This window comes from Tiliqua scincoides, chromosome 2 (assembly GCF_035046505.1).
Source record: "Tiliqua scincoides isolate rTilSci1 chromosome 2, rTilSci1.hap2, whole genome shotgun sequence".
NCBI lineage: Eukaryota > Metazoa > Chordata > Lepidosauria > Squamata > Scincidae > Tiliqua > Tiliqua scincoides.
Window position 1 is genome coordinate 22,342,107 of NC_089822.1, and position 23,170 is coordinate 22,365,276.

At 44.9% G+C, this 23,170-nt stretch overlaps 1 protein-coding gene across 1 annotated transcript; it reads right to left on the minus strand.

Moving 5' to 3' along the window:
• Positions 1 to 221: 221 nt before the first annotated feature.
• On the minus strand, positions 222 to 21,444 carry CDC20B (cell division cycle 20B). The gene is given in 11 exon segments (XM_066618337.1): positions 222 to 238; positions 4,580 to 4,686; positions 4,688 to 4,784; positions 7,181 to 7,298; positions 9,236 to 9,361; positions 10,319 to 10,547; positions 12,405 to 12,499; positions 14,142 to 14,338; positions 16,345 to 16,464; positions 20,663 to 20,747; positions 21,382 to 21,444. Coding segments are annotated over 11 exon segments (1,254 nt in total).
• Between the last annotated feature and the right edge of the window lie 1,726 nt (positions 21,445 to 23,170).

The following is a 23,170-nucleotide window of genomic DNA, read 5'->3' on the forward strand; positions in this document are numbered from 1 at the left end:
GGAGTTGACAAATTTAGGGCACAATCTAAACCTGCACTGGAGCAGGCAAGCCAGGAGGCTTTCACTGCATCCAATGCAGGTTCGTTGGCTGCAGCGGCTCAGCCAGAGGCAAGGGGAAGCTCTTCCCCTTACCCCTGGGTAAGGGCTGCTCGTCCCAATGGGATTCCTCAGACCTGCATCACCTCTGGAGGTGGCACAAGTCCAAGGAGAGCGGAGCGGCTTCAAGCCGCTCCGTTCTCTGTGGGGACAGGGGTTGGAATCCGACATAACCGCTGGGTCCCAGCCCCGCCCCAGCTCCCTGCACGCACGCCCTCGGGGCCGCCCATCGCCCGCCTTCCTCCCGCCCAGAAACACCCCCATCCCACCTCCTCCCGCCCAGAAACACCCCCATCCCACCTCCTCCCCGCCTCCCCACACCTACTGTTGCCTCTTGTGTCGGCACGGGTATGCTGACAAAAGCAGAGGCGAGGAAGCCGCCATGGAGGCTTCTGCTGGCCTCCACGTGTCAGTGCAACTACATGTGTCGACGCGGCTTCCTCCCACGGAGGCGCAAACATGCTTTATGGCACATTTGCAGCCCTCCTGGCTTGCCTGTTCCAGCGCAGGTTTGGATTGCACCCTAAATTTGTGTGGAACAAGAAAATAGGGTAGTATTATATATGAAAACTATTGCTTGGCAAAGGCAATTTTGTATTTTATTTTGTTATTCATTTGCCACAGTTGCATCACACACACCCCCTTCAAGAAGTTTAAGGTGCCAAGTTTGACATTATCTCAGTTTGTCCACACAACAACCATGTGAGGGTGATGTGGCCAAGTGATGGTGGCTTTCTGAAGGGAACTCAATCACCTCTACAGTCACTAATTTTAATGCTCCGTCTACTGGTTTCAACTGTCATTAGCCTCCACGACAAAACTTCAGACTGCATGTTACCCAGCCCGATTGATGTACAGTACTGTAGTTTATTCCCACAGGTCAAGGTGCACATATCGTTGGAGGGAAAGAATCAATTCCTCAATCAAGGCCTTACATAGCTGCCCTTACCACTGCAACATATTTCAGATGTGGAGAGACTTTGATTGAAAAAAACTGGGTGTTAACAGCCGCTCATAGTTTTCTGTAAGTTCAGAGAAATATGTTTGTTTTGTGCTAAGTTGGTGGCAAAGCCATTTGGAAACAGCAATTTTCAGTCAAGTCATGGGATCTGTTCCTAGTATGAGCTATTAGTAACATTTGCCCATTGTATGACCCAAGGAGCTTCTAAGGAAACACAGTTTTTTTTAATGGTGACCAAATAGAATGAGACCCCTCAACTGTGGGTAGGAAACATGTATTACAGTCAGCTCAGTAAGTGGATAAAAACAGGTTATTTGTTTGAACATTTTTTGTGTGTGAAGATTTATATCCCAAATTCAAAGTTTCAAAATGGTTCTCCTCTAAGGGCGCAGTCCTAACCCCTTATGTCAGTGCTTTCCAGCAAGGCCAATGCAGCTCTGAGGTAAGGGAACAAACATTCCCTTACTTTGAGGAGGGTTCCATGACTAACACCCAACTGCAGGGTGCAGCACATGTCCCACTGGCACCACTATGCCAGTGCTGGAAAGTACTGACATACGGGGGTTAGGATTGCGCCCTAAGATGCTTACTACCTAAATGGGGCAGAGGAACATTGCCAAATTATATAATTGAATTGAATATTTCTCAGGACACAAGGGAAAAATGATGGATTTGTTCATGCATCAGTTTATGTCATCTGACTAATCAGTATGTGGGGACAGCTCATCACTTCTTTAAACAGGAATGTACAGTGGGCCCTCCTTATCCATGGGCTCAACATACATGGATTTGAATATCTGCAGATGCCAAGCCAGTGGCAGCAGGGCCTAAGGGGACCTCCCAGGCATGACTGGAAAGCTCGTCCTGTTTGCTGGAGCAGGGCTCCAGATGGCATGTTGGATTTTGTGACAGCTGTAAAGGACGCTGCCCTGCCGTAATGCTAGTTCCGGTAATGCAAGGCCCTCATAGGATTGGGCCGTAATGAAAGACTTTAGGAGATCAAAATGATAACCACCATGTCACTGCCCTTCTAAGTTGTCAATCCCGATTGAATTGCTTTAATCACATGACTGCAACATCAAGTGATGACATGAATATGTGAAAGAGAATCACACGTGTAAGGTAATGCTTTTTCAGTGGTGGACAATGAAGCTGAGAATCAATAAATACTGCATATAATCAAGTGGGCCCTTGGTATATGCAGGACATTTGTTCCAGGACGCCCTGTGGATTTCTGCAGATAATGAAATGCAGGCCCAATCCTATGAGGGCCTTGCATTACCGGAACTAGCATTTCGGCAGGGCAGCGTCCTTTACAGCTGTCACAAAATCCAACATGCCATCTGGCATGTTTGCGTTCACTCCACAGGGAGTGAATGGATGCATACCATCATCCTTGGCAGGAGTTCCAGCACTAGTAAGTTAGTGCAAGGATGGGATGGAGGCAGGAAATGGGTGGAAGGGGGGAGGGAGAGGGTGGTAGTGAAACTAGCTAGGCGTAGCTAGGTCATTTGACACCTGGGGCCCATAAATTTTTGTCACCCCATATGACATAAGTAATTGATTGATTGATTGATTAATTGATTGATTGATTGATTATATTATTAATTTATTTATTTGTTATTCATTCATTCATTCACATTTTTATACCACTCTTACTCTAAGCAGCACAGGGTGGTGTACATGGTTCCTTCCCATTATTTTGTCCTCACAACAACCCTGTGAGGTAGGTGAGACTGAGAGATAGTAATAGTCATGACATGAAATGAGTAATAACAATGGCCAGAAAATAAATGCAGTGAATATTTCCCCACAAGCAATGGATGAAATTCTGCATCAAATGGTATATAACATGATGGTATTATTCCTAAAAGCCATGATTTCCAGAATTTTTGTCACTATGGTGTCACCCCCCCCCCCCGATGCCTCATTAGCCTGTTTTAACTGTTCTCAAACTTTTAACACTGGGACCCACTTTTTAGAATGGCAATCTGTCCAGGACCCACCAGAAGTGATGTCATGACTGGAAGTGACATCATCAAGCAAAATAAAATAATTATAAATAATTAAATTAAAGAAAAACAGATAAATAAGGGGAGGCCAACCCTGTTACACCAAGTGAATTTTCTCTGTAGCCTGCCTGCAAGAACACCCCCCCCTCACAAAAAATCAGTGAGATTTTCAGCGCTCCCCAGTGCCCACCGTACTAGCTCAAGCCTCTGTTTTACTCTTGGGGGGGGTGCTGCCTTCTGGAGCAATTGTTGAGCTCCACTTTCATCAGATTGGGACCATGCAACCAGCCTTGAATTCCCCTTTGCCTGACTTGACCAGCAGACACGGTACATTTGCTTAATCATGACCGTGTGGCTTACTTTCGCTTTCCATAGGGCTCAATACATTCGCCTGCTTGGAGGGAGGGACTTCCTTCAGATAAGAACCATTCTGGTGTTGTTGGATTCCTCTCAGCCTGCCCTTTCCGATGAACTAAGGCACACTCGCCTACTCACAAGTAAACACATGATACGGCTCGGTTTCACTTTCTATAGGGCTCTATGCATTTTTTGGTTTATGGTTTTTTGGCTATAAGCTTTGAGGGAAATGAGATAATTTCCTTTGGTTTTTTTGCATTGCATTCAGCTGAAAATTCTGCATCCAAAGGTATATAGCATGATAGGGTTACTCGTAATCTCCACAATGTTAGCAATGTTGGGTTATTTGTGGTGTCACCCCCCCAAGGCTGGTACCTGGGGCGGACCGCCCCCCCGCCCCTCGCTAGTTACACCACTGGTTATATGCTATATGTAAAGCCTCTGGCTTAACATGCCAGGCACCTTAAAGAAGGATTTGATTAATAGTACTACTGGTATGTTGTTTACAGTGCACTTACACTGATAATGTTTACAAAAAGATCATGAAGACCAGAATTTAAAAAGTAAATGAATAAAAAAGTATCCTATGATCTTTTACTATATTTTTAATAAATTAGAGACTGTACAGATCTTAGGTAACTATTACTGATAGATTATTTTTCAGGATCTGGCCTCAGGTAAAATTAGATAAAATTATAGTCAAGCACCCCCTAAGATAACACACACAACCAACTTATGTGAGGGTGATAGAAGATTCCATAATTTCCTACCCTCACCTTATCTGTGAGATCGACTTATATTCAAGTATCGGCGGTAACATTCTTAAATTCACAATGCAGACATTTGCTTTGCCTGTCCTGGATTTTTGACTCAGCCCCTGTTCTAGAACTGTATTTGCATCATCATGTTGGCAACCTTCAGTTTTGAAAGACTATGGTATCAGAGCGCGATATTTGTATACAGCATCTTATATTGGACCATGTACTTCATTCTCACTATAGAAAAGAGAAAGGGTTTGTGATTGCCATGGGTGGTGGTGGTGGTTGTGTTTTGTTTTTAAACAATCTCCTGGGTTCGGATCAGTATAGATTGTCTTGCCACCTTCTTCTATGAAGGTTCACACAAACACAGATATTTCCCATAATTTGATTACTTTGAATGACACACAGTTGAAGAGCTGATCCAGCTCTTAAGTGATGTGGAATGGTAGAAAGTTCTGTCTGTAGAAGTTCCTCCTGAAGCTCTATTCATTTATATTCTTCTATATTTCCACACGTAGGCTGTATCATCAGCTGCGGCAGAAAAGATTCTGTTTCCTTCTGGGTTCAGTGCCATATGCAAAACTCTTCCTTTATGACCTGTGTTTTTTCAAAATATTAGAGAAGGTATATGTATCAGAGAAGTGGTAAAATGGAAAAAAAAATATTAAGATGAATTGTGGAACTCCTCTTACACCTCCCAAAGGATCCTCCAACCATAATTCCCCCAAAGCAGTTCTGCACTTCCACCACCAGAGGGCCTACTCAGAATCCATCTCTGCCAGTTGGGCAAAGCCCTCACTAGAAGACTTCTAAAAATTGTCTAGGGCAGTGGTTCTCAAACATTTAGCACCTGGACCCACTTTTTAGAATGAGAATCTGTTAGGACCTACCAATAGTGATGTCATGACATCATCAAGCAGGAAAATTTTTAACAATCCTAGCCTGCAGTCCTACCCACGCTTACACCCAGGAGTAAGTCCCATTTACTGTCATTGTTAAAAGCATTTACACAGTAGCCTGTTAAAAGTACAGATCTGTAACACTTTCTCAAATGCAGTCACACACCAGGGTAGCATCAAGTCTAATATATTAAAAATAAAATATTTGAAATGAATGGGGACCCACCTGAAATTACCTCGTGTCCCACCTAGTTTGAGAAACACTGGTCTAAGGCAGTGGTTCTCAAACTTTTAGCACTGGGACCCACTTTTTAGAATGATAATCTGTCCAGGACCCACCAGAAGAGATGCCATGGCCGGAAGTAACATCATCAAGCAAATTAAAATAAATTAATTAAATTAAAGTAAAACAATTAAATGAGCAGAAGCCAGCCCTGTTCCACCAGGTGAATTTTGTCTGTAGCCTGCCTGCAATAACAATCCCACACACACACACACAAAGTGGGTAAGATTTTCTGCCCTACCCAGTGCCCAGTTCTATTTAAGTACTTATATTTAAACCATATCACTACCAGGACCCATCCAGCTTTACAAGTCTAAAAAAGAAAAAAGAAAAACTTCACCTTACCAGATCAAGTGTTTTATTCTTGAGGGGGAGGGGCTGGGGGACTGACTTCTGGAGCATTTGTTGAGGTCCACTTTCATCGGATTGGGACCATTCTGGAAGGGGCAGACATACCCCTTCCCGCTCCCAGGGCAAAGGTCTGCGATGCCACTCCCCTGCGGTATGCTGCCCCCGCCCACCGCATGCAAAGCCACTCCCTACCTTTCCAGTGCGACGGAGCCTTGTGTGACCTTAGAACCTACTGGGGAAGCCTTCTGAGGCTTCCTACAGTCTTAATTTGTACTTCTGGAAAACTGGAAGTTAAGTTTCTGACCGCATCAGGAACCTCAGTGAGGCTTCCTGTGCGAACCGACAGTCGCATGGACTCAGTGTCCAGGGCATTTGTCCCATTCGCCCAGCGCTGGGTCTGCTGCTTCGTTCTGGTGGCCTTGGCTGACCTGATCACAAGCCAAGGCACATTCGCATACTCATGAGTAAACATGAATGTATTGGGGGGGCTGCGTTCATCGGATCAGGACCATTCCAGTGTTGTTGAATTTCTCTCAGCCTGCCCTTTCCAATGGACTAAGGCAAGTTTGCTTACTCATGAATAAATGTGCGATATGGTTTGGTTTCACGTTCCATAGGGCTCCATGCATTTGCCTTCTCAGCTACTAGCTAAAGCTTTGTCACTCACCAACAATCACGATCCAACAAGTGGGTCATGACCCACAGTTTGAGAAACCCTGTGTCTAGGGAGTAAATCTCTCATTCATTAGTTATTAACTTACCTCCATGTCAAGGAGACTGGACATTGTTCTCCTGTGGATATATTCCTGTATCCAGAGTTAAGAAGTTTATTCCTGTGCAGTTGCTCAACCAACAAAGTGGCTTGCATTCCAGAAGCACATGTCTAGAATGGCATATCCCATAATTTCACTGAACCTGTGTTACTGTGCAAGCCTCTGATTGAGTACTTATTCCTTTACCTCTGTGTCAAGGGGACTGGGCATTGTCCTTATTTAATTGAACCAGGGTATTCCCCATCACTAGTTAATTAATCTCTCAAATTTGGATCTTCCACAGTACAAATGGTATTTGATTTTTTTCCCCAACCACTTTGGCTCTAGTGCTGTGTTGCAATAGCAAGCGTTCTATATTCTAAAGTCCCAACTTTATAGCCAGAAAAATAATTAAAATGGTGTTTTCAGACTTAAGCAATGCCCTTTGTGCAAGAGCCTTTAACGCAGCATCTGATTGAGAAGAGGAGCAAAAACCTCTTGTGGTTCATGTATCTTTGCCATGGTCAAGAAAGTATTAGGCATCTCACTGCTGTGGTTAACACCAAAAGCTACTTTTTACAAATATGTACCTGCTAAAAGAAAATTTCCCCGGATTGCCCAATGCAAAACTGAAAACATGTTCACAGCACAGATGATGACAGTGATGCCTAGTACCAGCATAATTAGTAAGGTTAACAAGATGCCTACCGCACAACTCCGCTGAACTTGAAAGCAAGGGATACGTCCAGATGTTCATCTTATTCCCAGGATAGCCTTGCCCAGTCACCAATTCCTTGGTGTGTGGTAACCAGAGCAGGGAGCACACCTGGAAGCATTTTTCAAACACTCATTTCACGTTTGTAGAATGATGTACATAAATGTCAATTAACTAAAGCCAGTGTAGCTATTCCTCTATGCCTTCTAGTATGAGTGCCCAAAATTTAAATAGAGATTTTATTTCAGTCTGATAATCTCCATTTAAGTTCTGGTCACTGAGAATGGAATACAAGGCAGAACAGCTACAATGCCTTTTATATCATACATGTTGATATACCGGGGGGGGGTCACCCATATCCACAGATCCCATATCCACAAATTCATTTATCCGTGGATCAGGTCCACGGGATCCTCCCATGCGCATCCCCTGCAGAGGCTCTACTCCCCTCATTTCTGGAGGGTCTTCTGAGCCTGGCAGAGGCAACACACATCCATCCATGGCCTCTGCCAGGCTCAGACTGACTCTTACAGTCAAAAACACATGACTTCTGGTTTTTCAAAAACACTGGAAGTGAACTTTTCAATGCCTTATAAGGTATTGGGAGGCACAGCAAAGCCCCTGAGAGGCTCAGAAGACCCCGGAGGTGAGGGAATCAGAGCTCCCCTTGGCTTCAGAGGGAGGGCGTTCACCCGCAATCATGATTTCACTTAACTGTGGGGGTGGGGTGTTCTAGAACTGAACCCCTGCAGATATGGGGACACGCCTGTAGTTCAGGAGTGCCTGAAAGGCCAACCTCACATTGCATGCAAATGCATGTTAACAGAGGTCTCTGAGCTCTTTTTCAAACTGTGCAAGTGTTGGTTTGAGCAAAAAAGAGGCAGGATGAGAACAACTCTTTCCACACACCGGGTTGGTTAGGGAAATCATCCCTGAAGTTGGTTTTTCACCTTTTTTTTCAAAGATTCAGTTTACATATTCATGCATGATGTGAGGTCAGCTCCTAATGTACATTATAAGAGGCTTTAGTTAACACGAAGAAAGAAAATTAAACCTACAGTTAATAACTAAATGGTTGCTGGTATTTTGCCATTGTCAGCACACAGCACCCTTCAGGGCCGGCAGCTGTTGGAATAAGAAAGGATCTTAACATGCTACAAAGCCAGAGTGGATGGACAAGAAAGAGGTTATCTGACCATGGCTGCAAAAGAGTTGGAGAGAATGTACCATTTGGAAAATCCATGTCATGGGACTAGAGATGTATAAGAGCCCGATCCTGAGCCTGGCGCACCTGCTTACCACCAGTGTGCACTGTCGCAAATGTGCATAAGGCACGTTTGTGAGCCTTATCACATGCCCAGCGCCAGAGCTAGTTCAGTGCAAGCCTACGCTGGGCCAGCTCCAATGCTGGGCCCATGTTGCTCGCCTGGACCGCTGGGCAGTGGAGAAGTGAACGGGGGCGGGAGGGAGGTGGGGAGGAGGCGTTCCAGGGTGGTTGGAAGGCAAGGGAATGCATGGTGTGGGAGGGAGCAGGAGTGGGGGGACCAGCAGAGCTCAGCTCCACCAGATCTGGAACCAGATCGTGCAGCCTGACATGGGACTCCTTGATTCTTCACTAGCTAAAGAGCCGCCCTACCCCTGAGGAGCCACCAGTGGTTGCCCAGAGTGCTCAGGGTGTCATGACAGCTATTTTGGCACCACGGCAGCCCCGCACACCAGGCAGCTCAAGACTGAGCTGCCCATCTGGCAATCTGTTTTGACATGTTCATCTCCCAAAACTGAGCTTTCCAGGTGTGTTATGATGGGTGTGAGATTGACCCATTCACAAGCATAGGTTCCATTTCATGGTATCTGCTCACACAAGGCAGTACAAGGTATCTGATCCAAACAAGGGAGTACAAGACTGTCCCATATCTCATTTATTTCAGTTGGAACATGAAATTATCAGCAGTGCCGATACAGAATTACCATTAAAGTGAATGGAAATACATCTTTAGGCAGAGGGTACACTGGACAAATCTGAAACATGAAGCACATCAAGGTCTCACCTGGGATTTTGTACATGCAGCTTTGAGGTGTTTCGCACCGTTAACATTCCAGGTGTGTAAAAATTTATCTTTCATTCCACCTCCTGTAGCAATTACTCCAGATTGCCATGGACACCACATCATTGCCTAATGAAGCAGCAGGTTTTATTTTTTAAACGATCATTCTCTGGTGCTGGACAACTGTCAAATGTGTTTAACCATTACAGAAAAGTTCCAGAGAAAATGGGTAAATCATCTGTATATTTTCTGTTTAATACATTCAGATCAGGGGTGTCAAACCTGTTTTATACAGTAGGCCAAAAACCACTCATTGTGCCTGCTGAGGGCTAGAAGTGATATATCATTAAGCAGGAACTGACTATAGTGCTGGGAGAGTCCAATTATCATGGGAAGGGGGGATAAAGAGCTTTTGCAGTCCACATGTTTGACACCCCTGACATAGTTTTCCAATTGCCCACAGTATTGGAATCACAGAAGATCTGGCGAGGAGGTAGGATGTGGTGTAAGCAGTGTCCACTTTAAGGGTAAGGCCTAGGCATTCAGCAGAGAGTGTGCTGCACAGCTGCAGCCACTTGAAGGCAATAGGGTCCTCAGGCATAAAAGCAACTGATGAAGGGAGAGTTGGGTGGGGTAGCAGAAGGAGGAAAGTCTGAGGAACTGATGGTGGACTGGTGTGTGAATGGACTTTGGAGACACTGAGATCAGTGTTTGGCTGCCATGCCCAAGACCTGCAGAGGACCAACGGAGGACCAACCTTGGAGACCTGTAGCAGTGGGAGGAGCTGCTGGCAGGGCAGGGCAGGGCAGGGCAGGGGAGGGGAGACCTCTGCAGATTGTACAGGTGAGCTACCCAGGTGGTGGGGTCCAGCAGTACTGCAGGGTAGAACTAGGATCATTGTTGGGTAAAAAAGGGGAGCTAATTAGCTGAAAGTGGTCATAGGTTCTCCAGGCAGAGCTTGGATTAGGAATCTGGCAAAACACCCACCAGAATACAATGGTGGTAAAAATTCTACCTTAAAGGCTCAGACTGAATGACACGTGCCATGCACGTAAATTAAAAGAAAAGACCTTTTCTTCATCCTACCTTCATTGCTGAAGAATGGGGTATAGAGATCAATGGCCTACACTGTATTGTCACACCCGGATCATTAGGCCAGATATTCAACAGACCATCACTAGAACCGCAAGCCAACAGTTTTCTATCTGGGGACCACTGCAGGCTACAAACACTCTGCTTGCTTTGGTGTGCCACTCCAACATGATGCTGAGCTGATCGAACATCGTGGTGATAAACATATCCTAGCCTTGAACCACTATGGACAAGAGGAGATAGCACTTTAAGTGAATCATGAATTTCACATCAGAATTTTAATATACCCTGTATAAGTGCATAATATATCCTGCTAATTGGGCAAGGAGGCACTTTTATATTTATCGGGGGAAGGGTAACAATCCCTCTTCACCCCAGCACAGTGTCTTTTCTAGTGGTTGTTGCTGGAGCCTCTTCTGCATCTTTTCAGACTGAATCCTTTTGGGACAGGAAGCCATTTAATTATTTGATTTTTTCTGTTAACTGCTTTATGAGCTTTTTATTGAAAAGCAGTATATAAATATTGACGATGATGATGTGGGATTATATGAAATTCTAGGGATGTGGAATTCCGTAATCAAGGGCCCCACCACCAAAAACACTCCATCCTGCGTTACTTTCAACTGCAGTACCAGTATCTGCATTATTACCAATTGCAGTACCAACTGCAGTACCAGCAGCACTGGTTAGTGGTAAATTTCAAAGTCTGGTCATGACAAAGACCCCCATTGTCTCCTCCCATTAATACTATAAACAACAATGAACTTTAAATTCCTTCATTAGTGTTTTTCTTCCACTGCCACTATTCCTACTTTGTAACTTGTTATACATGATCTAAAGATCTAGTTCATTGTCTCCCAAACTCTGAGAGTGGGAAAGGAGGACTTGCACTGAATGACATTCCATTCCTAGCCTCACTACATACCCCCTTTGCCTCTTCAGATCTGTGCCAGCTAAAGAGCTGGTACAGGTCTAAGGATACCCAATATTTTCCTCCCAACCTGCCCCACCACCACCACCACAGCATACAGTGCAGCCCATTTTGGCCCAGCTGCATGCTATGGCAGGGGAAAGGACAAAATTGGGCTGTAAGAGTCCTCGTTATGACCAAATGGTAGGTCAACTCAAATGAAGCCAAATGAAAAATGAAAGTTATTCTAATGTTGTTTGCAGCTTATTCTGTGATTACAGCAGCACTTTTTCCAAGAACCATAGTAAAGGAAATTGCATTGCCATGGAATTGTCCTATTCTCATATTATGCCTCTCTAAATTCATATGTCACCTGTGAATTTCTCGTGCGGCAGAAAAATTGTGCTGCGTAAAGGAAATCTGACTTTCAAGAGACATTACATGATATCAAATCCTGCACATTTTGTATCACATCTATCTTATCAGAGTCTGCATTGCTTTATCTAAATACTTGAAAAAGTCAAGGAACTCTAAAAACGAGCAGCTGTAAGCACTTTGAAGAGGCTGGAGCCAGGGAACAGAAGGTGAGCCTGTGTTTCAAAGCAGAGCAGATGGAGGTTTATCTTTTAAGTATCCCTCCATTTGCCCTGCTTTGAAATGCAGGTTCACCTTGGGTTCCCTGGCTCCAACTTCTCCAAAGTACTTACAGCTCGCTCATAGTTAGAGCTCCTTGACTTTATCTCACATTTATCTCTTTTGCCCTTATTCGCCCTGAATCCCACTGAATTTGTCTGCCCATTCCCTGTCTGTCACTCCTTAACTTTTCCCTTAAATAACATCCACTCACTGGTTTTCCCCAAACCATAATTTTGGATAATATGCCAGAGTTATTCCCCCCATGTGTGGCTTCTTCTGTGATGCCAGTACTGTGATGACAAGGAGCCACACATGAGATGAGGAGACACCTAGTAACATTCTCACTTCTCTGTCACCTTAAATGACCAGGAGTCCTCACAGGTTCTGGGCCTGGCAAATTTATGGACAGGAAAACCATGTTGTTCACAAACTTCCTCAGGGGTAGGATAATCTATTAATACATTGAGGGTGCACCCTGAATAAAGACTATTAGGCTATAACATATGCCACACTGGAATATATTTCACTACTCACCTGCTAAGTATATATCCATTCCAACTCATGGCTCCAACTACAGACATGTGACCAAACATATTTTTCAGCCTCTTTTGGGTTTCAATGTCCCACAACTAAGGAAAAAACTCAAAGAATATTATACGCCATTTCTCACCAATGCATCTTTCTTTAAATCAATAATTCTAATTTTTCTAAAGACAGGGAGGGAGTTTTGGGATTGGTGCAGGGCAGGCATGATGTGGAATTTCAGCTGATGCCACCTCTGCGCTGCAAAAATTAAACCATCAAAATACTTACAATACCATGAAACCCAGAAACATGGGACTTCCAGTTTAATTTACAGGGACAGTGCAAAGTCTCTTGATGTCCCTGTAAATGAAGTCAAAAGTTCTCCATTTCCAGGGTTTACAGCAGCACACAAGGGCTTCTGGCTCAAGCAGGTGGGAAGCCGATTGTTGTGGCTTGTGCTGATGGCAGGTTGGAAGGTGCGGATTCAGGGTGAAAGACACCCTGGATCCACCGCATCCTGGGACACCTCACAATCTGCCACAGATGCAACCTGCATCAGGTGGCCCCATGGATGGGCCATCAGGGGTTGGTGTAGTATTGCTTCCACATACAACCTCCCTGCTAGATACGGAAAGGTATCAACGTCTATCCAGGGACAAGACACCCATGACAATTCCCGCTCACACTGCAAACTACCAGTCATTGCGGCAATCTACACATGTCATTGGTCTTGTCATTGCCCCTGGCTTTTTTGTGTGTAGGTAGCACATGTGGGGGCCTAATATGGAGCAGGACTACTAGGCTCCCACATGCTGTTTTCATAGGAAAGACATTTCCATTGTTCATTGGTTTCTATTTCCAGACAAATAATGCACCTGGGGGAAGCAGATCCCAATAGGGACTGCTGTTGAAGTCTCTGTATACCTCTGCACTCCTGTGGTAGTCCCCATCCCATCTGTCTATGCCCCCTTGGGGTAGGTTCAACATCAAAATGAGATGTTAGGGATTCTGCCTGGCACCAGCATATGCTGCAGGAAGGGTTTTATTGGTCCATATAATTTATATTCATCAGCACTTTTCACTTCCAGTTACTACTGTCTGAAGATCCCCATCTCTTCAAACCCCCCCCAGTCTTCCTTAAGCTTCTCCTTTATCCTTTCACCTTCCCTTCTTCCCCTCCAACTTGCTTCTTATTCTCAATTCTTTCGCTGTGTCCCCCTGCAGCCATTCCCTCTCTCTCCAGCTCTTCCACTTCCCTTTCCCACCCATCCTCAATGCTGCCATTTTTGAGGCTTCTTGCCTCTGCCAGCTCCATCCCCTCTGTCCTCGCCAGCTGTCCTCACTCCCAACTAAGTCCTCAAGCACCAGGCAAAAGTGTCATCACCAGAAACCTCAGAGTTGGCCAAACTGCTGGAACAGACTCCCACAGGCTGCACGGTTCCATGGGTGAGACGGAACAACACAGCTCCCTACCCAGCTCAGCCTGTATATGTACCATCTACATATCCAAAAACCCCAGCACACCAGGACCAACAATGTAACCAACCTTACAACTAGTTTGACCTTTTATCAGAAAAAAACAAATGCTCTTCCCATCCAAACTTTTTGGCATTCGTTATACACATCAGCATGTTTTCAGCATCTATCATTGGGTCAAGGCCAAAAGCGTGCAATTAGTACAGGATGAGATGTCAGGTGCACTCTATTTTATCTGAACTTGATGCAGTGAAAATAGATATTCTCTACCTGCACTTCTCCATCACTGGTGCCAAATGCAAGGTAACCATTTTCTTGCATCCATGCAACAGAGGCAATATATTTGGAATGGGAACAGAGGTCAATGCTTTCAACATCTTGGTGTGTTTCTCCATTCCAAATGTGTACACTGGACCCAAGAGCAAAAGCTATGAGATTCCCAGGACTCCAATCCAATATGTTCAGATCTGAAAAGAGAATTATCTAAAATTAGTACTGAACAACTGTATTCCACATTCTGAATGATCACTGTTTCATGTGCCTAATCATGATGTAACCCTTACAACAATCCTGTAAGGTAACTATTATTATTGACCAGGGGTGCTCACACTTTTTTGGCTCGAGAGCTACTTTGAAACCCAGCAAGGCCCGGAGATCTACCAGGGGGGAAGGAAGCGTCTGACAGACACCCCCTTTGATGTATGGAGCCCCTGCTGGACCAGGTCAGAGGAGGCCCACCAAGTCCAGCTTCCTGTGCCCCACAGTGGCCCACCAGATGCTTCAGGAAGCACACGGGAGGCCTCTCCTCTCTCCCCACCCCACATACTGGGGGCAGCCACAGGTCCCCCCAAGAGGCACATGCCCAGCCTTGCTGCACTACGGGGCTAAAGAGCTATGGAGCCTGAAGAGCAGCTAAAGTGTCAGTTTCAGTGTCAGTTTAGTGTCAGCTAAATATGTCAGTTTCGTCTAGTCACTAGACGAAACTGACATATTAACAGTTTGGAGAGACAGGGCTCCGCGAGCTACTCATTTTGCCTCTCGATCTACCGGTAGATCGCGATCTACCTATTGAGCACCCCTGTTATTGACATTGCAGCTGAGGCTGGGTGGGAGTGGCTTGTCAAAGGCTTGTCTGAGTTCATAGCAGAGGTGGGATTCAAACCAGGGATGTCTTCACCACTCTGTCTCTTATGCTGCTACCCTACGCATACTTTCCTTGGAGTAAGCCCATTGAACACAGTGGGACTTGCCTCCAAGTAAGCATGCCTGAGGTTATGCCATTAGTCACTACATCAGACCAGCTCTCTAAAGATTTGCAATAAACTTTGCTTGCACTAGGGATGCAGGAAAGCGTTTTAATGAAGCAATGTCTTTAGATTGTTGTTAATGGATTGAAATACAATAGGCAAGCACACCACACCCCAGGTACACCTGGTAGAGGTTCTGTCCCACATATGACATCTCCCATCCTAAACTGCACTCCGTGTAAGAGCAGTCTGTAATGGTCCATCTGTCCATACATGAAGCAAGAGTCCTTTTTCAGTAACTTCCCTTCCATCATCCAAAAGACAACAGGGAAAGCACTGCTGGTGGACGGCCATAATATTGCCCTTGGGCTGTAGCGTAGACGCTTACTCCATGCAAACCTCAGGAAGAGTTTTGCTCCCTTGTGGCCCCTACCCCACTCTCAGCCTGGAGCTCTTTCTTGGGACCCTCTGTAGCTTCAGCGGCCAAAATGTTCTCAGACATCAAAGTGGCTACTTTCAAGGATGTCATTTGTTTCTGCAGTACCCAACTTCTTGGGAAATCACTTGGTAGACCTGTTCCAACACAACCTTATCTAAGAAATGGTTTCACCCTCCATGCTTTGCTTCAATCACTGAATGGCTGTTTCCCATATCTCTGTTACAAGAGCACGATCTTTCTCCCCCCACCCCGTGCCTTATCACCTGAAACTTAAGGTGGAAGGAGTCCTTCATCACCCTATAACGGTCAAAGATCGTTTCCATTATCCCATCATAGCTGATGATTCCTTGGGCTGGTAAGGTCTGCAATATGGCCTCCACCAGCCCAAACAAGTAAGGTCCCACAACATAGGCTCACTGAGACCAGGGCCAGTTGGACATCTCAGCAATCCTCTAAAACAGTGATTTTCAACCAGTGTGCATTGGTGTGCCACGAACAGTCTGCAGGTGTGCCACAAGAGTTTGGGGCAGGGTCATTTATTGTAGGGCCTTTGGGGGATGCAAGCCTTCACCAGTAGTGCTGTGTCCCTTGTCAATTTTCAAAAAACTGATGGAGTGCCTTGACAATTTCAGTGGCTTGTCAATGTCAGAGATGGGGGGGGGGAATGAAAATTGCTGCTCTAAAATATAACAAGGAATGCCTTGATTTGGGGATTTCTTTCAGTGCAGTACCTTACTTTCACTTTCAAATGTGTTACTTGCAATCAGCAACTTAAACCCAAACTTACAGTAGTCATTGCGCAAACCAGTGATGTGAAGTTTAATTTCTGGTTCCAGGAGAGAAAAGCTCTCACTGTGGGATGAAATTCTAAGATCTTCACATTCAGTCTTGCTTCCTCTCATGCATCCTGTAGATATCAATTCAGAGTATCACCATTCACATGTTAAACTTGAATAACAGACTTTATTACAGCACAACTGTATGCTGTAAGAAAGTCCTGTTGTGTTTCTCTCGTGAGTGAGCGATATAACTTAACACTGATATTTACACATCAGCTTGCTAAGGAAATCCCAAGGAAAGCCCCTTCTCAAAATAGCAGTAGCCTAGTTCATAGCAAAATCTGAGATATAAGAAGTACAAAGACAGTGGCATAGCTAGAGGGGGTGCAAAGCATTAAGTTTTCCAGGGAGCCTCACCACAGCATGCTGGAGCCATTCCAGGTGGTAGGAGGTATATGCCTCCAATTTGCTCCCACCACCTGGAATGGCTCTGAAGGGGAGGGGCCCTTTGCATGTTGCAGTGAGGCTCTCTGCAAAACTTAGTGCTTTACACCCCCCTATAGTCTTTCGAGACTGAAGGTTGCCAATACAGCTATACCACTGACAGTAACCCTGATCTTTGTCCTTCAATTTGTAATTGAGCGCTTGAGCTTATAGCTGCCCCTATTAGCTGGAGAGCACTTTATGACTGCTTTGCAACAGCCAGCAAAACCCATGTTCTGCCGGTGGGACAGTCCACTTGTTAGTCCACATCTAACTCATCATGGCCTGCAGACACCATTTCAAAATCCCCACTGCCTCTCTGTGATCAGCTGAGATCAAGTTGAGTGTCACCTACATTTGATGATACCTCCACCCAAAACTCCATACACCCTCGCCAATAGTTTTATATAGATGCTAAACAAACAGAACTGATCCCAGCAGAACTCCAAAAGCATGCAATGGCCACTGAGCCAAGCAGTACTCCCTCAATAACACCTTTGAGACCATATCTTCTCCAGGTAAGGCTGTAACCAGTCCCTAATCAACAGCCCAATCCTAACCTACACTGGTACAGCCAGGCTGCATGGCCTGCACTACATCCAGTGCAGGTTGGGAGGCAGCTGGAGGTCTCTTTGGGGCAAGAGGGTATATTTTCCCTTACCTGAGTAATACCCCAACATGCCCTATGGGGCTTCATGGATCTGCACCAACAACATAGCTGGCAAAAATCCAGGATGTCCCATGTAATGCTAGGAGGGGGGGTTAGGATCTGGTGGAGAAGGTCTTCACTGATCCTGCCTCCTCCTGAGCCCAATCCGCCCCCAATCCACCCTCCTTCTTCACACCTCTGCACCGCCCCGCACAAGCACACCTACTTTCCAGCACGTCTCCTGAATGCAGCACCAGCTGGCCAGCACAGGCCTTTGTACCAGTGCTGCCAGTAGTCACAAACATGGCTTCTGGCATGCTTGCAACACTCTAACTCTTCTAATCTTATCTAAACTAGTTATCATCACATCTGGGTCAAATGAGCTTCTCTCATCGATTTCTCTACATCTTCATTTTTAATCCATAATCAAAACTCTAGTTTTGAAATATCACATTTTGAATTTCAGTACATTTTCATTGAAAAGTAATATATAAATACTGTTATTTTTATTATTATTATTATTATTATTATTATTAATAATAATAATAATAATAATAATAATAATAATAATAATAATAATAATATATTTTCAGCTCTCCAATCCTCCCCTTGCTCAGCCAATATCATGCAGTGTCATAGGGCATAATGTTTTTGTATACGTGCTTCTTATTTCAAATGCTTTCGATATTTGTCAAACTACCTTTTATTCTCTACGCATTTAAGACATCTCTGTAACCTCAAAACCCCAACTGTAGCCATATACGTCTTTGCTGGAAGGATGCTGCTATCAGTTTAAGTTCCCATCAAAGAGACCCCCAAAATGCAAAACCTCAGGAAATGGCTTCCCACATCACAGTCATCTGCCCCATCTTTGATCTACGTGACTTGAGTATGTGACGAAAATGACCACTAACTGAAAAAAGTGCTAACTTAAAAAAAACACCCAACAGCCAAGCAGGAGCATGCAGAATAGTTACCCTTGTGGCCAGGGCCTGTAAGACCTCCTCGCCTGTGGCCAGAGCCCAAGACCTCCACAGACAGTGTGCCAATTGCTGCTCCTTCCCTTACCAGGTGATGCACCAGCCTCTGCTCAAACAAGGCAAACAAGGGAGACATAGGTGGGACCCCTTATCAGTCTGCTGCCTGAGATGACTGGTTCAGTTGGCCTCATGGATAGGCCAGCCCTGCTTGTGGTTGACACTTACTTGGCATTTTGCTGCTAGAGTACTATGACTAAACTTCCATCATTTATGTAGCAAAGTGTCAGATTATTTTCACTAGGAATATATGAGGGCTGTTCAGAAAGTAACTTTCATTTGGCTTTTTAAAAAACAATTTAATACTGCTCAAAAGTTACATATTTATTAATTATTATTATTATTATTAACAACAGTATTTATATACTGCTTTTCAACAAGAGTTCACAAAGTGGTATACAGAGAAAATCAAACAAACTAATGGCTCCCTGTCCCAAAAGGACTCACAATCTAAAAAGATGCAACAGCAGCAGACAGGCACTAAAAAAGACACTGCTGGGGTGAGGAGGGCCAGTTATTAATTATTATTATTATTATTATACTTTATTTTTACCCCGCCTTTCTCCCCGAAGGGACTCAAGGCGGCTTACAAAACAAAGTTAAAACAAGTTAAAAACATAATTTAAAAGCAGATAAAAACATAACATATCATAAAAACAGTAGTCAGATAAAAACTAATCAGGTAAGAGCATAGGGCAGCAAATTAGAAAAGGATCAGGCCTGTGAGCAGATGTTAAAAAATGTTAAGAGATGTTAAAAAGATGTTTAAAAGGCCAGGAACTCAGAAGGCTTGCCTAAACAGGAGGGTCTTCAGGCCTCGCTGGAAAGTTACAAGAGAGGGAGCCGTTCTTAAGTCAAGGGGAAGGGAATTCCATAGCGTTGGTGAGAAGGCCCTATTTCTTGCCGCCACCCCACATACCTCCCTAGGCAGCTGCACTTGTAAAAAGGCCTTCTCTGATGACCTAAGAGGTCAGTTACTCTCCCCCTGCAGTTACTCTCCCCCTGCTAAGTAAAAGAGGAGCACCCACTTGAAAATGCGCCTCTTACCCAATTAGCAAGGGTTGACATATCATGGCAACACTACTTTTCCACCAAATCTCCACCTGAATTGAGGCAATTGTATCCTGGGACAAGTTTTTTGTCTCCCTTCCTTTAGAAAGTTGCACCCAGGGAGCTCAACCAGCTTTCATTTGTGTAAATAAAAGCTGTGATTCTTTTCCATGATAATGCACATGCTCACACAGCTGCAACATTCTTGATGAGGAAAGTATGTTGCAGGTAGATGAAGGAAGGTTCATAGCTCAATGCTCAAACATATTCTGTGCACACAAGAGACCCAACATTCCATTGATCGGCATCCCTCCCAAAGGATCTTGGTGATAGGGAAACCTTCTGCCTAGGACCCTGCCCAACCCCAATCAAACAAGCCCTATTAATTTCAATGGGGCTTGAACGCTGGAATTTCCATGGGGATTTCCTCATTTCACCCTAGAAGATGAATGGAAAGTAAGGGAGAATTTCTTGAGTTATCCAAGCTGCAGATTAGGTGCCTGAAGGACCACAGAGAGATAAGAGGAGGCGAAAAAGGGCTTTGGCTGAGAGCAGCAGGCACACAAGAAACTCTGAGAATGATTATGTTGGAACCACAGTAGAGGAACTAAATATTTGTACCCTGCCCTTCAATTCAGGGACCACCCAGAGCAGATTGCCAAAACAAGCAAGCAAACAAAACAGAATCCTAACAAATTTCAGACTGAAAGCAACTATAACTTAGAAAAACAGACAAAAATATTAATTCTTATATAAAGTCAAACGACTGTTGAAACCAATACATTTTGGTCACTTGCCAGAAAACAAGGGGTGAAGGAGCCATACAGGCATTAGTTTAGGTGCTACGACTGAGAAGGCCCTGCCCCCAGAGTTCCCTTGCCATACTGCTGCTGTTAAGGGGGGCACAGAGCATTCTCCAATGCTGATCCAAGAGCACACAGGTAGGTTCATACACCTGGAGGCAGCTCTTGCAAGACCTGAGTTAACTGTGACACTGGAAATAGTCATCTCATTATAGAATTGAGAGGGTATAACAGTGAACCCCCCCCCCAGCGGCTGTGAAGTACCAAATGTATGCATCTCAATGGCATGAACTGAATTGTATACCTTTCCAAAGGCACTTGTGTTTTTCACAGCTCCTCATCCTTCCTTTTTCTGACATGCCATCTCTGTTCTCTTCAGTGGTAAACACCTGAGGGAGATAAGTATGAAGGAAAAAAGAAAAACCGACTGGGCGTGAAATCACAGTGGGGGAAAAGAAGAATGGAAAGCAGCAGCCACCTCTTCCATATATCTTGGGTCAGTTCCAGGCATCAGATTTGAATTATGACAGGTAAATGGTATGCTGAGAGGCAAAAACTAGGTGCAATTCAGGCAGTTCCTGATTAGGATTTCCTGTAGGGCAGTGGTACTCAAACTTTGAGGGAGCTTTACTCCCTCAGTAAGTCTTTGTGGGGGAGGGGCTAGGGCAGCAACGCGATCCCCAGGATTGCGCTGCTAGGGGGGGCGAAGGGGGGTGCTTATGACTTACTTTCAGAAGGCAGGGCTGCAGCAGGCTGCAGGAGGTGTGGGGAGCCCTGCGCAGTGCTCCCCGAGGCTTGGACCTTTCACTGAAAGCAGGCGCAAAACACCTCCTACAAAACGGAAGTGCTTTGCACCCGCTTTCAGGGAAAGTTCCAAGCCTCAGGGAGCGCTGTGCAGGGCTCCCCGCACCTCCTGCAGCCTGCTGCAGCCCTGCCTTCTAAAAGTAAGTCACAAATGTGGGGCTAGCAAATAGTTTGAGAGATCCTAATCACAGATATCATATTATCATAGTTTGGCCCTACGAAGGAATTACACATGGAGAGACGTCTCCATTCCAACTGCATGTGGACGAGCAGGCTTGGCATCGTGGAAGGGGGAGGGGTCATCCTTGTATCCTCAACAGCAGTGATACTTCCTGGAGCAAGTAGTACTAATATATATTTATTTTTCACGTTTTTTTTATAAATCCCCTTCCTTCAAGGAACTCAGAGCAGTGCACATGTTCTTCCTTTCCTCCTCTTGTCCTCACAACAACACAGTCAGGTAGATAAGGATGAGAGATTGTGACTGGACCAAGTTCATCCAGGAAGCTTCATAGCTGAGCGAGAATGTGAACCTGGATCTTATTTATTTATTTATCTGCCTTTCTTTGGTCGTCAGATTTCTCCTCAGACTTTAATCCAAGGTGGTTTACATAGGCAGGCTGTTCTAAACCCCCGTAGAGATTTTTACAGTTGAATAGTTCTAGTCTTTCATAGAACTCCTCCTTCCAGCTGGATTCCTTCCCGGTCTGGCCTCTCTCTGGCCCTTCACCTCCCACGCTCCACTTGACAGCAACTCCTCTCTGCCACTGAGGGTCAGCTCATCAGTATATCAGCATGTTGTCAGTTCTTGGGTACTTCCGTTTGTTTTGAACCGACAGCCTCAGATCTTCAGGCATACAAGGCGGCAGCTCTACCAACTGAGCCAGACCTCCTGCCCTTCCAGGAATAAGCCCAACTTCTGAACCACTGCACCATCCTGACTCTGTTTTCTATTTCAAGGGATGTCTTTCTGTTGTGCCTCATAGTAGCAACATCTGGAACCTCCCTTATTGATCTACCAATTCAAGTGCTACTTGAGGAAGTGCTTGAGAACTGATGCTTATAGTAAGGATCATGGAGAAACTAGAAGCCTGTTGAAACAGGCTGAATTGTACTATCAACAAATGTATTCTCACATACCCAGGGCTTTTTTTGTAATGGAACGCACCGGAATGGCGTTCCGGCACCTTTTTTTCCCCCTCCTCTCTGCCCCCACCTTGAGGGGTTGAGGCTGCAAAACTCCTCAAAGTTCAGTCCCAGGCAGGCTCTTTTTTGACCTTTTTTTTTTTTTTAAGTTCCAGTTAGGACTTAACCCACAGTTAAGCTCCTGGAGTGAGCCCCCTGCTGGAGGCTGTGGGTTAAGTCCTACCTGGGACTTTAAAAAAAAAAAGGTCAAAAAAGAGCCTGCCTGGGACTGAACTTTGAGGAGTTTTGCAGCCTCAACTGGCCCCCCTTTTGGCAACTAGCAACCAACCTTTATATTTTGCAGCCATGGAGCACCTTCCCACCTAAAAAAAAATATATATATATTATTCCTCAGTGGGATTTGAACCCCAAACCTCTGGCTTCACAGATCTACAGTTTAACCACTGAGCCACCAGAGCTCTTAGGCGCAAAGTGTTTAGAACTATCACTTGAGGCACTGATGGCCACCAGTTGGGCTCAAGACCTTATATATTTGTTCTGAACACTTTAACTACTGTATAGGCTTTCCTATAGCCCAATGGAGAGAGTTTCCTATAGCCCAATGGAGCACCTCCCCACCTAAAAAAAAATGGGGTGTTTCACTCCAGCTGTGGCAGGAGTGCTTTTGCTATCAGGGAGCTCACACGGGATGGACGTGTGTGTGTGTGTGTGTGTGTGTGTGTGTGTGTGTGTGTGTGTGTGTGTGTGTGTGTGTGTGTGTGCGCGCGTGTATAAAAATGGTTTAAAAATAAATAAATTAATAAAAAGTTGTGAGTTCCTGCACCTATTTTTTTTTTTACAAAAAAAGCACTGCACATACCTG